At 57.8% G+C, this 19,340-nt stretch overlaps 1 protein-coding gene across 2 annotated transcripts in view; it reads right to left on the bottom strand.

The window, feature by feature from the left end:
* Nucleotides 1-19,340, bottom strand: part of LOC144798280 (uncharacterized) — a 2,046,403-nt gene that overhangs the window by 623,432 nt on the left and 1,403,631 nt on the right. For both annotated transcript variants that reach the window (XM_078669053.1, XM_078669055.1), the window contains one exon: nt 12,360-12,404. In XM_078669053.1, the coding sequence (XP_078525179.1) occupies nt 12,392-12,404 (13 nt within the window). In that variant the 3' untranslated portion in view covers nt 12,360-12,391. The remainder of the gene's footprint in view (nt 1-12,359; nt 12,405-19,340) is intronic.

The following is a 19,340-nucleotide window of genomic DNA, read 5'->3' as shown; positions in this document are numbered from 1 at the left end:
GTTTAGGTAAAGAGTACCTGAAGAGTATCAGGTCTAACAGTTCAATGTTTTACTCTCTGCCGAAGGGAGCATGAAGGCAGGACAGGGCCAGTGCGTCATTGCTGCTGATTGGCCACAACGAGGAGTGGCCACTTTATTTTGAAGTGCGCATGTCGGTTTGGCTGACTATCTGGTTGCGGATAGACCGCCATGTGCAATTCCAACCTCTGACAATAAATGATCAAAGTAATTCTTAAAAAGCATTGATGGAGCCATTTGAAGCTTCATGGTGGCAAACATTCATTCATTATGAGAGGTAATGGAAGGGTGATATGCATCTTTTAATGGACATTTCTAAAATGGACTGGTGCACTGCGTACAGACTCTACAGGGCCCAGGCTGCGACCACCCCACACGGAGCAGCCTCCATCTTACACGTCGCACCGCAGGGACTCTTCAAGGGCCCGTCCATGGTCATCTCCAGGGTCAAAGACCAGGAACGGGAGAGAGCACATGCTTTCTTCAAGTAGTATATGATCAGTGCCTTGCACGGCTGGTTTGGGCCTCACGCCAGGGCTTTTTTCATGTCTGGTCAAGAGCCGGCTTTAGCGCTGGTGTCCGGTGCAGCAAGGTTTTTCACAAAATAACCGCCACCTCGGATTCCTTCTGTACCATCCAGCAAAAGTGCCCCTCATCTCTCCATAACTCCTCTCACATACATTTCATTTGTTTTAAAGCGCTGGTTACGGCTGGTTTTACAAATCCACTCAGCTATCCGCAAACGCAGATCTATTCTTCGCAGCAGGGATACTATCCCACTGCTCTACTTTATGGCGAGTCAAAACTGCCACTAGACAAAACTCCATTTCGCTCTTTAGCAGGAACATTAACCACAAGTTATCTTGACATTACTGCCTGAAAGCTGGAAGCACAAGGAACTCTGCAGCAGTTGCTTCTCATGGTAAGTTATTGCTCAACACAGCCCCCCCCCCGTGGGGTCAGTGCCTCCCTCCAGATCAGCGCCCAGTGCGGCCGCACCAGTCGCACTGCCCTAAAGCCAGCCCTGGTCCGGTCTCAGTGGCTTCCTCTGGCCACAGACAGTCCACCTCGCTGTGACACTTCATGCTCCAGCACTAGGGTGGTGAACCTTGAGCAAACTCCATCAAGGCGCTGTGATAACTAAGCCCATCTTCAAGGTGCTTACCCCTCACAGGAACCAAGGTGCCAACGTGCTAAACACTCCAGTTTAGCCAGTGGTGAACACAAACTAGTAACCGACCCAGAACCAGTGCTTGAAATTGACCGGTACGGTCTAGTACTGAGAACCGGCACTTTTTATTTTGAGAGCGAGAGCACCTGCACTTCTCAAGAGATATGTACTTGTTGGAAAGGCAATCCCGGGGGAGGCAGAATATCTGACTGACCACCCCTAGGTCCACCCCTCCATCTAGAAGTAGCCGAGCGTTATTGAGAGGCCTCCTGGGTGAGGGTCCTCTCCTAGGATCATACAGCAGAGTAACCACACCACTACAAATGGACACCACACAAGAGGATAAGTTCTTAGGCTTTATCAAGAATAAAGGTTGCTTGTCTTCAGCGATATGTACAGGCAGATCGGGGGATCTGAAAAGTCTCGTAAATAAGGGACAGGGTAGCGGGACAGTCTCAGTACTGGTGAAGAAAGGGATACCCTGCGCACAGCTCTCAATCCTCGAGCCGGGGGGTTCCGAGAGGTCGAGCCGGGGCAGCGCCAGCAGGCCTCGAGGTAGTTTCGGCGAAGATGGACCGCAGCAGCGCCAGCAGGCTCCAAAGATGGTTCAGCGAAGGTGGACCGCAGCAGCGCCAGCAGGCTTCAAAGATGGTTCAGCGAAGATACACCGCGGCAGCGCCAGCAGGCTCCAAAGGTGGTTCCGCTAAGATGGACCGCGGCAGCGCCAGCAGGCTCCAAAGGTGGTTTCAGGTTTCAGGGTAATGAGTTCTTCTCGGGGTCAGCCGCGCCAGCGTCAGCAGGGCTCTTGACTCCAGGATACAACTGCTGTCCTACTCCAGGGCTGGCCCAGATATAGGACTGGAGTCCTTTGATGTCCGGACCCTCGCGCCTGGGGGTCAGAGGGGCCGTGATGGTGGTGTCCAGACACCCAGCAGGGGGGTGGAGGCAGTGCCCAGGGAGGCCGGAGGGCGATCGATACCAGGCGTCCGGGGAAGGCTGGAGGGCCATCGAAACTCCCCTCTTGGATCCGTTGAGTGGCCACTACCACCCGGGGGGATCTTGGTGCCTCAATGGGACGTGATGGGCCCAAGATGGAGTCGGGCGAGGCCTCGTGCTCGGAGCGTGATGGGCCCAAGATGGAGTCGGGCCTGTAGGGGTGGTCCGGAGGGGTAGCCGGACCGGCAGTGTTGGGGCGTGCAGGGTTCGCCATGTTCCAGGGGGGAGAGCCGTGGGTTGCCAGGGTGGTTGCTCTCGTCGGTAGTTCGTGTAGGGTCGTACCAAGAGGGCGACCGTGGCTCGAGGGCGGGCCGATGTCGTCCAGGGCCAGCCATGCAGGAGGGGTAGGGCCACGCATGAGGCCGGGTCCAACACGTCCCCCCCAGCTGAAGGTAGGGGAGAGTCACCCATCTTCTTGGGGGTTCTCCTCGCCGAGGCGGAAGAACCGGGACAGGCCATCAGCATTGGCGTGGTCGTTGCCAGGGCGATGCTCCACAGTGAAGTCCATCCCTTGGAGGGAGATGGACCATCGTAGTAGCTTCGGGTTCTCGCCCCGCATCTACATCAGCCACCGCAGGGGCCGGTGGTCGGTCTGTACCCGGAAGTGGGTGCCGAAGAGGTAGGGCTGGAGTTTCTTTAGGGCCCACACGACGGCGAAGGCTTCCCTCTCGATGGTGCTCCATCGTTGTTCTCTAGCCAGCAGGTGCCGACTGATGAAGGCCACGGGAAGGTCGACTCCCTCAGGGTTTACTTGTGATAGGACCGCCCCAATGCCGTGCTTCGAGGCGTCGGTTTGGACCACAAACTCTCGGCTGTAGTCGGGGGCTTGGAGCACAGGGGCGGTGCACATGGCAGTCTTTAGTGTCTCGAAGGCTGCTTGGCACTCGGGGATCCAGTGCACCTTCTGTGGTAGTCTTTTGGAGGTCAGGTCTGTGAGGGGCCCCACAATGCTCCCATAGTCTTTTATGAAGCGCCGATAATATCCAGTGAGCCCCTGGAAGACTCGGACTGCTGTCTGGGTGACCGGGGGCTCCCAGGCCCGGATGGCGTCAATCTTTGGCTGGAGGGGAGCCACCTGGCCGCTCCCTACTTGGTGTCCCAGATAGGTCACGGACCCTTGGCCTATCTGGCACTTGCTGGCTTTTATTGTCAGTCCGGCCCATCGGAGGGCCATCAGGACCTCCCAGAGGTGTCAGGTGCTCGTCCCAGTGGAGGCTGTATACCGCAATATCATCCAGATAGGCGGCACTGAACTCTTCTAGCCCCGCCAGCACTTTATTCACTAGTCTCTGGAAGGTGGCTGGAGCGTTTTTCATGCCAAAGGGCATCACGTTGAAGTAGAAGTGGTCGTCGGGGGTCGAGAAGGCAGATCGCTCTTGTGCACCAGGGGTGAGGCCGATCTGTCAATACCCGGCCGTGAGGTCGAAGGTGCTGAGATACTTGGCGGACCCAGGCGATCAATCAGTTCATCTGCCCGGGGGATGGGATGGGCGTCTGTCCTGGTGACCGCATTCAGCCCCCGGTAGTCGACACAGAACCGGAGCTCCGGGGGTGCGCCGGGGGCGGTGGCTTTAGGGACCAGGACAACGGGACTGGCCCAGGGACTGTTTGAGGGTTTGACTACTCCCAGAGCTAGCATCTTGGCAACTTCGGACTGAATGCAGGCCCGAACTCGGTCGGGAACTCGAAAAGCCCGGTGTCGTACAGGCGGGCTGTCCCCGGTGTCTACATCGTGGACACACCACCGGGTGACCCCGGGAGTGAGGGAAAATAGGTCTGCAAATTGCCCCAGCAGCCTTGGTGCTCTGGGGTCAGGGTAGAGGAGAGCGTTACCCCTTTGACGGAGCCGTCCCTCTCTGTGGTGCTCAGGAGATCTGGTAGAGGCTCGGAGTCGTCTTCAGCTCCGTCATCTGTAGCTAGCAGCAGGCTCAGTTCAGTGCGGGCAAAGTGAGGCTTGAGCCGGTCTGCGTGTAGAACCCGGAGGGGGTTCCGTGGGGACTCCATGTCCACCAAGTAAGTGACGGGGCTCTTGCGCTCCACCACTTTGAAGGGCCCCGTCCATTTGTCCTGGAGGGCACAAGGTTCGACCGGGGACATGAACCAGACCTGCTGGCCCGGCTCGAACTCTATGCACGAGGCGTTCTGGTCATACCAGCGTTTCATCTCCTCCTGACTGGCCTCAAGGTTGGCCTCTGCAAGTTCCCGGAACTTCAGAGTCTGGCTGCGGAGGGTCAGGAGGTACCGGTAGACATCCGGTGGTGCATCTCGGACAGCCGTCTCCCAGCCTTCTTTGACCAGGCTGAGGGGACCTCGGACAGGATGCCCATACAACAGTTCGAAGGGGTTGAACCCCAGGGACTTCTGGGGCACCTCTCGATAGGCAAACAGGAGGCAGGGCAGCAGGACATCCCATCTGCGTCGTAGCGGCTCTTCTAGGCCCTTGATCATCCCCTTCAGGGTTCGGTTAAACCGCTCTACAAGTCCATTTCCTTGGGGGTGATACGGGGTGGTGAACTTATATGTGACCCCGCACTTGCCACAGGGACCGCATATATTTAGATATAAAGTTTGTACCCCGATCACTCACGACCTCTCGGGGGAAGCCGACTCTGGAGAAGATTCCCATTAGCGCTCGGCCCACCACGGGGGCTGTGATGGTTCGGAGGGGGATGGCTTCTGGATAGCGGGTGGCATGGTCCACCAGAACGAGGAAGAAGCGGTGTCCCTGAGAGGTGCGGGGGTCCAAGGGCCCCACTATGTCAATCCCCAATCGCTCGAAGGGGGTGGTTACTACGGGAAAAGGTTGGAGCGGGGCTTTGACTTTCCCCCCGCACTTCCCGCTGGCTTGACAAGTCGGACAGGTTCTGCAGTGGTTGCTTACATCGTTGCACATTTTCGGCCAGTAGAAATGAGTCACCAGGCGGCTGTAAGTTTTGTCCTGCCCCAGGTGCCCGGCGAGGGGCAAGTCATGTGCCAGGTTCAAGAGGAAGTCTCTGAATCGGAGGGGGACGACCAGCACCCGGCTGGCACCCAGTTCGGCAATCTTCTGCTCGCTGTAGAGGTGGTCGTGGTCCCAATAGACCCAGTGGGACCCCGAGGGGTCTCCGGCGGATTGAGTGGCGGCTTGTTGTCGGATTCCCTCGAGGGAGGGACATGTTCTCTGTTCCTGCCGGAACTGCTCGCGGGTGGGGCCACCTTCTTGGCGCCATTGGGCTAGTTCGGGAAGGTGGCCGAGCTCGGGTATGTCTTCGGGGCCGGGTCCCTGGGGCCCGGTTCCTGGGTCGACGTCCTTGGGGACGGCGGAGGTGCGGGCCACTCCGGTTCTTCAGGCAGGGTGTCTTCGTTCGGGGCGGAGGCCCGGGCGGTCATGGATCGAGTGGTCGCACAGACCCACTCGGGAAGGACTAGCATCCCCAGATGCTCTCTCCGCTCGACGTGGGCCCAGGGGGAACTTTCCAGGTCGTTCCCGAGGAGGCAGTCCACAGGGGCACCGTCCCGGACGGTCACCTTCAGCATGCCAGACACCCCTCCCCATTCGAAGGGGATACCTGCCATCTGGTACAAGCTCTCGGAGTTGTCCGCCTACAGTACTGGGCACAGGACATTGGGTAGGATTTGTTCAGGGGTCACCAAATGACAGCGGACCGCCGTCACGCTGGCTCCAGTGTCACGGAGGGCTTCGGCCCGGTGTCCATTAATGGTGACACATTGGCGGTACTTCAGTGTGTTGGATCGGGGCTCGGGGGATCATGTCTCTTTCGCCCAGGCACACCAAGGACATAGCGGCGGGCTCCCACTCGGCCTGCTCGGGGTCGTCGTCCTCTTCCTCGCCTCTTTCTTCACCCAGGGCAGCGGCCGCGATCTGGCGGTTTGGAGGACCGGTGGTGCCGGGTCGCTGGTTCATCAGGCAGAGAGGGTCATTAGCATAGTGACCCGGACTCTGGCATCTCTGGCAAGTAACGTTCGGGCGGGGCCCCGGTCGTGCTGGAGGGGCCCCCCTTCGGCCCAGGGCTGGCGAAGTGGAGGTAGGGGAGGACCCCGTGGGGGCGTCTCGGCCCCTGCTCTGGCCTCCTCCGCCGCCTCGTGGTCGGTGGTTCCCTGGGGATCCCCGGCCGTAGTCTCCCATCGGGCTCTGGGGGACTCGGGTGCTCACCCATCTATCAGCCTCGACAGCGAGTTTTCGTGGCTGTCAATTTGCTGTCGAGGAGGTGCTGCCGGAGTTCGATGAAGCAGTTGTTGGAAAGGTGTTCTCATATAATGAGGTCGACCAACTGCTGGTAGGTGGTGACCCGACTGCCTTTGATCCACCCCTCGAAGGCTCTGCTATAAAAGTTCACGTATTCCACCCATGTGGTACCGGGGATTTTTTTACAGTCTCGGAATCGCTGTCGGTACATTTCGGGGGTGAGTACGTAGCGAGTGAGGAGGGCGGTTTTCATGTGTTCGTATGAGGTCATCTCGGCATCGGGAAGCTCTAGCAGGGCGTCCCTCCCTACGTTGATGAACTTCCCCCACAGGCCGGCGCCCCAGTCCTTGAGGGGTACTCGATGGGCGGTCATGGCTACTTCATAGGCTTTGAACCACTGTTGGATGTCGTCGTTCTTATAGTACTCTTTGACGACATCCTTGGGTATGTGCACCTTCGTGTCCACAGGAGGGGGCGAGGTCTTGCCCCCGGAGGCGCTGGCCTCGCTCGTTTTGGCCTTGATTTCTAGTTCCTTTAAGCCACGCTCATGCTCGAACGTGAGTTTCTTTTCTTCGAGGTCTTTGTCTTCGTTTTTCCTCCAGGTCTCCTTCCAGCCGTAGTTGCTCGAGGGCTATTTTTCTTTCCGCCAGCTGTAGTTCTCAGTCTAGCCGGAGTCGGGCGAGCTCCAATTCGTGGAGCCGGTTCCTCTCTCGCTCTCGGGCGTCTTCGTGGGAGAGGCCCGTGTCTAGGTTGGTGGGTCTTTCCCCCGCTGGGGTCGTGTCGGTCTCCGGGCGTCCGTTCGGGCCCGGGTTATCTTCATTCTGGGGTGGCGTGTCTCCGGCTTCCACCCAGGTTTGCAGGGCCGATTTAAAGTCTTCCTTGGTGCTTAGGCCAGTGGTAGCGATGCCAAGGTCTTTGCAGAATTGTTTCAACTCCTTATGACTGTACTCTTCCATTTTCTCTTTCCGGAATTCTGCAGTCGGTCTGGTTTCTTGTGTAGTCATGGTCGTGGTGTGTTTTTCTCGGTAGCGGTTGAATCACTCTGTACGATTTGCGTTGGCTCGGATCGCACCGCCTGCCACCAATGTTGGAAAGGCGATCCCGGGGAGGCAGAAGATGTCTGACTGACCACCCCTAGGTCCACCCCTCCGTCTAGAAGTAGCAGAGCGTTATCGAGAGGCCTCCTGGGTGAGGGTCCTCTCCTAGGATCGTACAGCAGAGTAACCACACCACTACAAATGGACACCACACAAGAGGATAAGTTCTTAGGCTTTATCAAGAATAAAGGTTGCTTGTCTTCAGCGATATGTACAGGCAGATCGGAGGATCTGAAAAGTCTCGTAAATAAGGGACAGGGTAGCGGTACAGTCTCAGTACTGGTGAAGGAAGGGATACCCTGCGCACAGCTCTCAATCCTCGAGCCGGGGGGTTCCGAGAGGTCGAGCCGCGGCAGCGCCAGCAAGACTAGACAGGTGGTCTTTAACCGAGAGGGGGCCGCGGCAGCAGGCCTCGAGGTGGTTTCGGCGAAGATGGGCCGCGGCAGCGCCAGCAGGCTCCAAAGATGGTTCAGCGAAGGTGGACTGCGGCAGCGCCAGCAGGCTCCAAAGATGGTTCAGCGAAGATGGACCGCGGCAGCAGGCTCCAAAGGTGGTTCAGCGAAGATGGACCGCGGCAGCGCCAGCAGGCTCCAAAGGTGGTTTCAGGTTTCAGGGTAATGAGTTCTTTTCGGGGTCAGCCGTGACAGCGTCAGCAGGGCTCTTGACTCCAGGATACAACTGCCGTCCTACTCCAGGGCTGGCCCAGATATAGGACTGGAGTCCTTTGATGTCCGGATCCTCGCGCCTGGGGGTCAGAGGGGCCGGGATGGTGGTGTCCAGACACCCAGCAGGGGGGTGGAGCCAGCGCCCAGGGAGGCCGGAGGGCGATCGATACCAGGCGTCCGGGGACGGCTGGAGGGCCATCGAAACTCCCCTCCTCTTGGATCCGTTGAGTGGCCACTCTACCACCCGGGGGGATCTTGGTGCCTCGATGTCGGGGCTTCGCTGGGGCCTTGGATGGGGCCGAGGCCACGTGCTCGGGACGTGATGGGCCCAAGATGGAGTCGGGCGAGGCCTCGTGCTCGGAGCGTGATGGGCCCAAGATGGAGTCGGGCCTGTAGGGGTGGTCCAGAGAGGTAGCCGGACCGGCAGTGTTGGGGCGTGCAGGGTTCGCCGTGTTCCAGGGGGGAGAGCCGTGGGTTGCCAGGGTGGTTGCTCTCGTCAGTAGTTCATGTAGGGTCGTGCCAAGGGGGCGACCGTGGCTCGAGGGCGGGCCGATGTCGTCCAGGGCCCACCATGCGGGAGGGGTAGGACCACGCCATGAGGCCTGGTCCAACAGTACTAGTTTGAATTAGAGAGCAGCGGCACTTCTAAAGAGATATACAAGTTTGAATTGAATACACCTGCACTTTTTAAGAAAGATGTACTAGTTTGAATTGGAGAGCACGGCACTTCCCAAGAGAGATGTACTAGTTTGAATTGAATAAACCTGCACTTCTCACGGGAGATGCACTAGTTTGGTTTGTAGAGCACCTGCACTTCTCAGAAACAAGCAGATACTCTGGTACAAGGTGTTGGACCTGGCCTCGTGGCGTGGTTCCCACCGTTCCTCAGTACCCCGTTAGCCTAGCCCTGCACCCAGAAACCCCTGGTCGTCCCGTCCGCCGTCCGCCCCGCTCCCTACACGACCCTACCAACGGATGACCATCCCCGCATTCCGCCATCCCACTTCCCGGCCTTGGGCGCCCAGACCCTGCATTGGCCCACAGAGCCACTGGCCCGCATTACCCTTCCCGAGGTCCCTGACTCCCTAGGCCTTGCCTGACCCCGGCCCCAGCAAAACTTAGGCTTCATACGCGCCATGCCCGGCTGGGGGGGTAGAGTGCTTCCCGAGTAAGATAAGACCAAAAGAGTTTCGATTGCCCTCCGGCCTCCCCTGGGAGCCTGGTTTCTCTCGCACCTCTGGCCTCCCCAAGAGCTGGCTCCAGACCCTGCTGGGCATCTGGGAATTCACGGACGCATCTTCTAAAGTATCAAAGGGCCAGCCGACGGAACACTCCGACGACCAGCCCCGAGGCATGAGAGCTCCGCCTGCGAGGGTCCGGACATCAAAGGGGCCACTGCACTATATCAAGGCCCACCCAAGAACTAGCGGGCAGTTGTATCCTGGCAAGAGAGCCCTGCTGATCTGATCGCGGCTCCTCAAGAACTGACACTGTTCGCTCCGGATCGAGCCCTGCTGACCTTGTCGTGGCTCGAGGAGTACTCTGGTACGGCTGGACCATCGACGCTACCAACACGACCTGGTAAGAGAAGCAGTGAGTGGAGCCGCCAGTACGACCTCCATCTCCTATATCCCCCCGCTCGAGGATTGAGAGCGGTGCGCAGGGTACACTTCGTACTGGCCCAATACTGAGACTGTCCCGCTTCCCTCCTCCTTACCACTGAGACTTTACGATCCCTCGATCGCTTGTAAATACGCGTTCCTTTTGCCTAAATCTTTACTGTTGATAAAGAACTTGCTTACTGAAATCCACGGTATGGTGTCCGTTCATAAGTGTGGTGTGAGCTCAGTGTGTAGATCCTAGACCCGAAGTCCTCCCCAGAGAGGACCTCAGGTTAAGACTCTGCAGTATTCTCGGGAGAGGTGGATCACGGAGTGGTCGGGAGAGCATATCCTGTCCCTCTGGGATCGCCCCCCCTTCTAACACAAAGTAACCACTTCTATTTTCCTATTTCAAGCACTGTCTAGTACTGCAGGCATCACGGTTCCCTGGCAACACTGCACACTAACAACCTTGTGCAAAGGCCACCATATTGCTAGAAGAGATGTGTTGCCTTAGCCAGGACAGCTCCTGTGCACGTGAACAGTCATGCGGGGTGCCGTGCACACTCATTCCTGCACACTCGCAATCCCGTGCACGGCTGCTCTTCTGTGCTTTTGTGAGTTTGTGCATTCAGTGTTGGCTCTGTGCATGGTAGATCAGGAAGCAGGAGTGCCTTCAAGCATTGTTAGAGGCAGAACCATGCACAGCAGTTGTTATGGACTGATAGTTCTTCGCACCGAGCCTTACAGGCAGCTTTGCACTATGCTAGCTATGGGTACAGGTAGCGCTGCACTTTAGTCTCCCTGTGCAAGAAAACAGTGCAGCCAGCCCTGAGCATAAGCTGCACTGTGCACTGCAGTCCTCCAGACTGTTCCACTTGTGCACCAGTCGGTCTGTGCACTGGAATCTCGGATTATTTGGAGGGTTGCACCGTGCAGGGGACCCTGTGCTGACAGGTAGCCTTCAACAGAAACGGCTGTAGAGACGCAAGCCCAGCCTGCTGAAAGCACATGCAATCCTGTACACTGCCAGGACTGTGCATTTCCACCTGTGTGCACTGCCACCCATGTGCACTATCAGCCCATAACAGTGCCAGCCCTGCTCATTTACCCTGTGCACACTGCTAGCCCTGCACACTGCCAGCCATGGACACCGCCAGCCCTGTGCACTGCAATCCCTGCACATTTATAGACAAGCCTGCCGCCAGCCCCGCCCCAGACACAGTCAGTTCTGCCCAGCCCCGCCTGCCGCCAGCCCCAGACGCCGCCAGCTCTTCCCCGCCCGAACGCCGCCAGCTCTGGCCCGAACGCCGCCAGCTCTGCCCCGCACGCCGCCAGCTCTGCCCCGCACGCCGCCCGCTCTGCCCCGCACGCCGCCCGCTCTGCCCCGCACGCCGCCCGCTCTGCCCCGCACGCCGCCCGCTCTGCCCCGCACGCCGCCCGCTCTGCCCCGCACGCCGCCCGCTCTGCCCCGCCTGCCCCGCCCCCCTGCCAGCTCCGCCCCGCCTGCCGCCAGCTTCGCAGCCCCACACTAGCCGCCAGCCCCGCAGCCCCACACTAGCCGCCAGCCCCGCAGCCCCACACTAGCCGCCAGCCCCGCAGCCCCACACTAGCCGCCAGCCCCGCAGCCCCACACTAGCCGCCAGCCCCGCAGCCCCACACTAGCCGCCAGCCCCGCTCCGGACGCCGCCAGCCCCACTCCGGACGCCGCCAGCCCCACTCCGGACGCCGCCAGCCCCACTCCGGACGCCGCCAGCCCCACTCCGGACGCCGCCAGCCCCACTCCGGACGCCGCCAGCCCCACTCCGGACGCCGCCAGCCCCACTCCGGACGCCGCCAGCCCCACTCCGGACGCCGCCAGCCCCACTCCGGACGCCGCCAGCCCCACTCCGGACGCCGCCAGCCCCACTCCGGACGCCGCCAGCCCCGCTCCGGACGCCGCCAGCCCCGCTCCGGACGCCGCCAGCCCCGCTCCGGACGCCGCCAGCCCCGCTCCGGACGCCGCCAGCCCCGCTCCGGACGCCGCCAGCCCCGCTCCGGACGCCGCCAGCCCCGCTCCGGACGCCGCCAGTCCCGCTCCGGACGCCGCCAGTCCCGCTCCGGACGCCGCCAGTCCCGCCCTGGACACCGCCAGTCCCGCCCTGGACACCGCCAGCCCCGCCCCGGACGCCACCAGCCCAGCCTCGGATGCCACCAGCCCAGCACGCTGCCAGCCCAGCACGCCGCCAGCCCCGGACACAGTCAGACCGTTACTGTTATAGCAGTGCTTGGTGCTCAGTCCGCGTTTCCTCCAGAGAAAGTGTAGTTTAGTGAATTTGTTGTGTTAAACCGTCTGTAGTACTCTTTCAGCTCCTTTCAAAGGAGTTCTGGGGTAGAAGATTCACGAGCGGTCATTGCACCAGCAGCTTCTTTCCGGAGTTGAAAGATTAGTCAAGACAGTTCCAGTGACGCAAGTACAGCTCTGGGAGCAAACTTCAAAATACATATAGACTCAGTAGTTCGAAACTTTGTGTCCGTTGCTCAGACCCCAAATATCACTCATGTTTCTTATTCAGAGTATTCTTTTAGAAAAGGAAATTTTTCAGTCTTAGGTTTAAATAATTAGAGCAATAAGCAAAAACTTACCTGATTTGTTGCTCCAGTTGAGTGTAAAGGCTTCATTGATTCCACCTGCATTAAAAAGAAGAGAAAGGTTAATAGTTCTACCAACAGTATCCGATACAGATTAGTTATTAGACTGCACATTAGTTACTTTGAATAGTAATTGCATTCCTACAGGATAGTCACACATTGTGCACTGAAATCACTAGGAGTGAAGGATGCGGTTCCTATATCTCAACCCCTCTTTTTGTAAATCTTTGGGTGTCTTGTGTAGTCTACTTGGAAGATTTCATACAGGTTCAATCTCTGCATATGTTCACACGGGGGACCCTTTTAAGCATACCCTGGTGGGCTCCCTCATGGAAACAGAGCACATAATGCCTCTTCTCTCTGGAAGACTGGCTTTTACCCTCGGTGAACACCGCAACACACCCTCTGTGAACACCGCAACACCCTTCCACTCCATATTTCAATCTATGAAATAGTTTCTGCATGATCGCAGCTATGGTCGAGACGCTAATCTTGGCTGGGGTAAAGTTCCATCTGCTTCATTTCAGCTGTCAGCAAACTCTGGTATAACCCTACCCCGTCTTTGAAAGCAGCCAGGAAGTAACATGGACACATCTTACCTTCGACAGAGCAACATCTCTCACCCATCATCTCACAGTTTTCATTCTGCACCGAACTCACATGAATCCCCATGCATTGAAGCACTTTCACCCTGCACTCAGACACTTATCCACCTTCATTCTTGCACAGAGAGGACAAACACCATTCTCTCTGCACTCAACCTTCATTCTTTCACAGAGAGGACTCGCCATTCTTTCTGCAATCAACCTTCATTCTTGCACAGAGTAGACTCACACCATTCTCTCTGCTCTCGCCACTTATCAACCTTCATTCTTGCAGAGAGGACTCACACCAGTCTCTCTGCACTCAACACTTATTGTTAGAAATGGGATTTCTGGTTGGCTGAGTCTTGTGCCAAAGCCAGGCAGAAACCACAACTCTAGTCAGGGCAAGGGAGTTACATGCCGAAGATAACCCCTGCTCATCCCCTTGGTAGCTTGGCACAAGCAGTAATTCTTATCCCGGATGCAATGTGTAAAGCATTTCGCACGCACCCACCAGCAACAATATTTCAGGGCCCCCACAAAAGGAACTCCACACAAGGTTATATATACAATAGCCTTTGTATTATCAAAACACATCAGAATACTAATCACAGGATGTACATTGTGACAACTGGCACGTGCAATATTTACAAGGGATTATGTACACCTGACGAACAAGTTACTTACCTTCGGTAACAATATATCTGTAAGAAACAGTAGTTCGTATTAAGATTCCTTATCCTTGGAATATCCCCAGGCGTCAGACTGGATCCGGAACTTTTTGCGTAGCAGTACCCATGCTTGTCGGTAGGCGTCGTCCGCGGCTCCGCGTCCGTCGGCATCGTGGGCGCCGTGATGACGTCGGAGTACTTCCACGCCGCCTCCGCTTGCTGTCAGTTCCTATACACAGCTTTTCCGCACCAGAAACAAAGAGCCATGTTAAAAACCAACACTGGTGCCATTGAAACTAGGGCCCTCAAAGGGGGTGACCTTAACCCTAGATATCGGTTTGCAGAACTGGGAGGATGGGTGGGGTGGTAAGGAATCGAATACGAACTACTGTTTCTTACAGATATATTGTTACCAAAGGTAAGTAACTTCTTCATCTGAAAGAAACAGGTTACTACTAGATTCCTAACCTTAGAATAGATACCCCAGCAATACCAACCCCGGAGGTGGGTCTGCGAACCAATAATCACACCAGAAAGTCCTGGAGGACGGAACGGCCAAAGAAGCCATCCCTCCGGACTTGGCTGTCCAGGCAGTAGTGTCTTGCAAACGTGTGCAGCGAGGCACACGTAGCTGCCTGACTGATGTCCTGCAAGGGGACTCCCCATCCCAGGGTAGTAGTAGCCGCCATGGCCCGAGTGGAATGGGCCCTCAGCCAAACAGGAGTCTCCTTTTTCACCAAGGAGCAGCATGCCTTGATGCACAACACGACCAACCGAGAGATGGTCCGCTGGTGCACCGCCCGTCCCTTCTTAGCGCCCACGTAACCAACAAAGGGTTGGTCATCCACCCGGAACTGGCGTGTGCAATCCAAATAGAAGGAGATTGCACGTTTAGGGTCCAGACAGTGGATCCGCTCTTCCTCTTGAGGGATGCGGAGGTGGAAAGAAGGTGGGCAAGGTGATGGACTGCCAGATGTGGAAGACTGACTACCTTGGGCAGGAAAGAGGGTCTCGTCCACAGCACAACCTTGTCCGGATGGACAGAAAGGAAAGGAGGTTTGGAAGAAAGAGCCTGGAGCTCACTCACTCTCCTGGCAGGGGTGATGGCAACCAGGAAAGCAGTCTTCAAAGTAAAAAGGCAGAGAGGACAGTCATGAAGTGGCTCAAAGGGAGCGCATATCAGATAGGTAAGTACGAGGTTCAAGTCCCACTGAGGCATCATGAAAGGGAGGGAACATGTGTGTGATGCCATTCAAGAACCTATTTACAATTGGGGACTTGAAAAAAGAATGCTGATCAGGTAGCCTCAAAAAGGCTGAAAGAGCAGAAAGGTAGCCCTTGATAGTGCCCAGAGCAGAGCCCTGATGGACAAGAGAAAGAATGAAGAGGAGAACCTCAGAAAGAAGGGCAGAGAGGATCCACAGCCTTTGCTGTGCACCATGCCGCAAATCTGTTCCACTTGCAGGCGTATACAGACTTTGTGGAGGGACGCCTGGCTGCCAGAACAACATTACAGACTTCAGGAGGCAAGTCAAATGTTGCCGCTCAATCTCCAAGCATGGAGGTGGAGACTGGACAGGTTCGGGTGGAGGACCGTCCCCTGCTGCTGTGACAGAAGGTCCTCCTGAAGAGGCAGACAAACCGGGGGATCGACAGACCTACTGCAGCTCGGGATACCAGTACCTCCGTGCCCAGTCCGGAGCCACAAGGATGACTTGGGCCCGGTCGCGCTTGATCTTCAGCACTCTGGGCAGAAGTGGTATAGGCGGAAAGGCGTACAACAGACCGCAGCTCCACTCATGGAGAAAATTATCTCCGAGCAAGTGCTGCCATGGAAAATCCAACGCACAGAACTGATGACATTGCGCGTTCTTTTCTGTGGCGAATAGATCTAACCAAGGCTCCCCCCACTGCAGAAAGAGGCCTTGTGCCACGTCCGAGTTCAGACGCCATTCGTGATCCATCATGCACCGCCGGCTGAGTTCGTCCGCCCTGGCGTTCAGAGAACCTGCCAGGTGTTGAACCACCAGGGTCATGCCCTGATGTTCCAGCCACTGCCAGAGGTGCAGAGCCTCCTGGCAGAGGGTCCACGACCCCACCCCGCCCTGTTTGTTGCAGTACCACATGGCAGTGGTGTTGTCTGTGAACACCTGCACTACACTCCCCCGAACAGAGAGGAGGAATGCCTTCGGTGCTAGACAAATCGCCCACAGCTCCAGAAGGTTCATATGGAGCAGGGAGACTAGAGGCCTCTGATCTCCGCCTCTCCCATGTGGCCCCCCCAACCTAGGAGGGACGCATCCGTCAAAACTAAGTGCTCCGGTTGGGGTAGGGAGAGGGATCTGCCGCTGACCCAATCCTGGTCCATAAACCACCACTGCAGCTATCTCGCAGTGCCCTCCGAGATCAGGACATGGCCGGACAGGTCGCCCTGATGCTGGGCCCACTGAAACTTCAGGTCCCACTGCAGAGCCCGCATCCGCCACCGATAGCAGAAGAATGCAGGAGGCCTTCAGCCCCAGAAGCCACAGCGTCAACCTGACCGAGACACGGGATAAAGGCTGAAAGACTGGAATCAGAACCTGAATATCCCGAACCCGCTGTTCGGGGGGGATAAACCGGAAACTGCGCCGAGTCGAGAACCGCTCCGATGAAGAGGAGCTTCTGAGAGGGAAACAGGTTTGACTTTGGCACATTGATGGAAAACCCCAGCTGGTGCAGGAGGTCTGCCGTCTGGAGGTGGGAGACGACTGTCTGGGGGCAAGCCAGCCTTTAACAACCAGTCGAGGTAGGGGAAAGACTGAAACCCCTAACCTGTGCAGATGAGCTGCAACCACCGCCATCACCTTCGTGAACACCCGTGGGGCACTGGTAAGGCCGAAGGGGAGCACGGTAAACTGAAAGTGCTCGTGGCCTACCGTAAACCGCTGGTGGGCCGGCAGGACGAGGATGTGGAATTAAGCGTCCTGCAAGTCCATTGCTACCATCCATTCTCCTGGGTCCTGGGCAGCGAAGACCTAAGCCAGTGTCAGCATCTTGAACTTCTCCTTTCGGAGGAAGCCGTTGATGTTCCATAGGTCCAAGATAGGGCGTAGGCCCCCTTTGCCCTTCTTGGGTACCAGGAAGTAGTGGGAGTAACAACCACACCCTACTTATGGCCCTGGAACACGCTCGATGGCCCCCTTGGCCAAGAGGGCCGTAACTTCCTCTTGTAGAAGTTGCAAGTGATCCCCGACACGCGGTGGTAATGCGGTGGCATGGCTGGAGGGGTCGCCTCGAAGGGGAGGGAGTAGCCCCTTCGGACAATTTGCAGCACCCACCTGTCCGAAGTGACAGTGTGCCAGTGGAAGTGGTGATGGCGAACCCTGCCCCCCACTGGCGTCACATGAGCCTGAAAGCACGGACTAGGATGGTTTTGAGGCGGATGATGCAGGGGCAGGTGTGGACTGGCCTCTCCGTTGACCCCAACTGCCGCAACCGCGGTTTCCACGGCCACCACCGTGCTGGATGTTAGGCTGCGGTGCGTGGCTGGCAGCACGTGTAGGGGCGCCCCTACCTTGGCCACGAAAGGAGCGAAAGGCACCCATTTGCTGGCGTGGGCCGAGAGGCCCAAAGACTTGGCCGTAGCCCATGAGTTCTTAACTCCATGCGCGCTGCGGGTTTTCCCGCTGTGCGCGGACTTTTAAAAAAAGCTGCGGTGCATGACGAGCTCAGCTCGTCATGAGCGTACGACAGGTTCATCATGAACCGCGGCTTTTTTAAAAAGTCAGCGCACAGCGGGAAAACCCGCAGCTGAGCTCGTCATGAGCATCGAAGGGGTTAAAGCTTTCAAGCACATGGTCTGCCTTGTCACCAAAGAGGCGACGGCCATCAAACAACATGTCCATAAGGGTGTTCTGGACATCAGCCGAGAAGTTGGCAGACCTCAACCAGGCGTGGCGACGAATCGCCACTGTCGTAGCCATCGCTCTGCCCAGTGAGTCTGTGGTATCCAGCCCACACCGTATAGAATAAAGTGCCGCATCTCGACCCTCCGCAAGGGCTTGGCGAGTTTAGTCTGGACCTCCACCAGACATTGTGGCAGCACATCAGCAACCGTGTCCCACAGAGAGTCGGTGTAGTGGCCCAAGAGGCATGCGGTGTTGGAAGACCGCAGTCCCAAACTGAGGGAGGAAATTACCTTTTTCCCCTATTGCTCATACCTCTTGGATTCCCGATCGGGCGGAGCTGTCGGAAATGCGGTCTGGGAGTTAGAGGCCTGGATGACCAGGCTCTCGGGGGTGGGGTGGGTGGACAGAAAGAAGGGTCACCCGGAGCCAGGCGGTGGAGTCTGGCCACGTTCCTATCTACAGGCTGCCCTGTAGCGGGCCTGGACCAAGTGCCCAAAAGAACGTCCATCAAGGCCTCATTAAACATCAGCAGAGGCTCGGCCGAGCTTGACTGTGGTTTAAAGACCTCAGTGAGGAGGTTAGTCCTCATGGCCACGATGGGGAGCTCAATGCCCAAGGCCTTGGCCGCCCACATCAGACCCACACTGTAGGTAGCCCCCTCCTCCGTAGCCACGGTAGGAGGGGAGACAAAACCAGTGTCTGGCGAGGTGTCCAGACCACTGGCATCCCCAAGCTCACCTGTCCAGTCCTGTTGAGACTGACACTCCCGTGTCAGAGGGTCCTCAGACCCCTCCCAACACTCCTCGTCACCCATCTCCTGATAATCAGGGTCAGCAAAGGACGGGGCCAGCTCATTGAAGTAGAAATCTACGAACGGCGTCGGATGCGGCGCCCATCGGGCCGCTCCAGAGACGAATCGAGGGAGGCGTCGGGGACGGTGGCGCCGTGGGGGACACCCGGGGGTTCGGCACCAGTGAGGTCGTCAGGTCGACCGGTGACAATACGGATCCGGATCCCTGCGGCGCCGGGACCGAAGTTGCCGGCGGCACCGGGGCCGAAGTGCCCGAAGGTGTCGGGGCCGGAGTGCCTGACCCGCTGGGGACCCCAGGCGGGTCCGCTGGGCCCGAAGGCACCGCGGAACCCGCCGGAGAGAGCGACCTCATGGCCATGAGGAAGCGCTCGATCTCTTCCGGCATCACATTCTGCTCAGGGACCGGAGGGTATGAAGCACGCCGCGACACCCGCAAATCCGACGGAGCCGCGTGGGCGGTGTCACCCGAACCCCTGGCCGCATCGCGTGAGCGTCGGAAGGGAGTCGAAGAGTGATGTCTCTTCGACTTCTTATGCTTACCTGAGGACTTTCAGTCCGATGACCGATGACTACTCCCGGAGCTATGGTGGCTCCGACCCCACGACCGGTCCCTCGACCTCCGACTGGACCGGGACCTCGAGCGGCGCGGGGCCGACGGCCGGAGCTCGAGCCGCTTACGGGACCGCTCCCATCTAGCTTTGGACGTCAGGGCCCGGCAGTCGGGGCAGGCCTTGTCTTCATGGTCAAAGCCCAGACAGTGCAGGCACCGGCGATGGGGGTCGGTAACCGACAGTCTGTCGCAATCCTCGCAGGGTTTAAAACCAGGCATCCTACCGGCACCGTCGGAGTCGTTAAGACTTCGAAAAAGTTTAGTAAAAAATTGACTAAGGGTACCACTTTTTACGGATCTGCGCTAGCTGGCGTGGAAAAAAGAAGAACGGACGTCAGCGCGCGGAGGAGGCGTCTAAGTACTCAGACGACGTCATCACGACGGACACGGACGACACCTACCGACGCGC

The sequence above is a fragment of the Lissotriton helveticus genome, chromosome 12 (assembly GCF_964261635.1).
Source record: "Lissotriton helveticus chromosome 12, aLisHel1.1, whole genome shotgun sequence".
NCBI classification, from domain to species: domain Eukaryota; kingdom Metazoa; phylum Chordata; class Amphibia; order Caudata; family Salamandridae; genus Lissotriton; species Lissotriton helveticus.
Note: the sequence above shows the minus strand (reverse complement) of the source record. Positions and strands in the feature narration are given on the sequence as shown.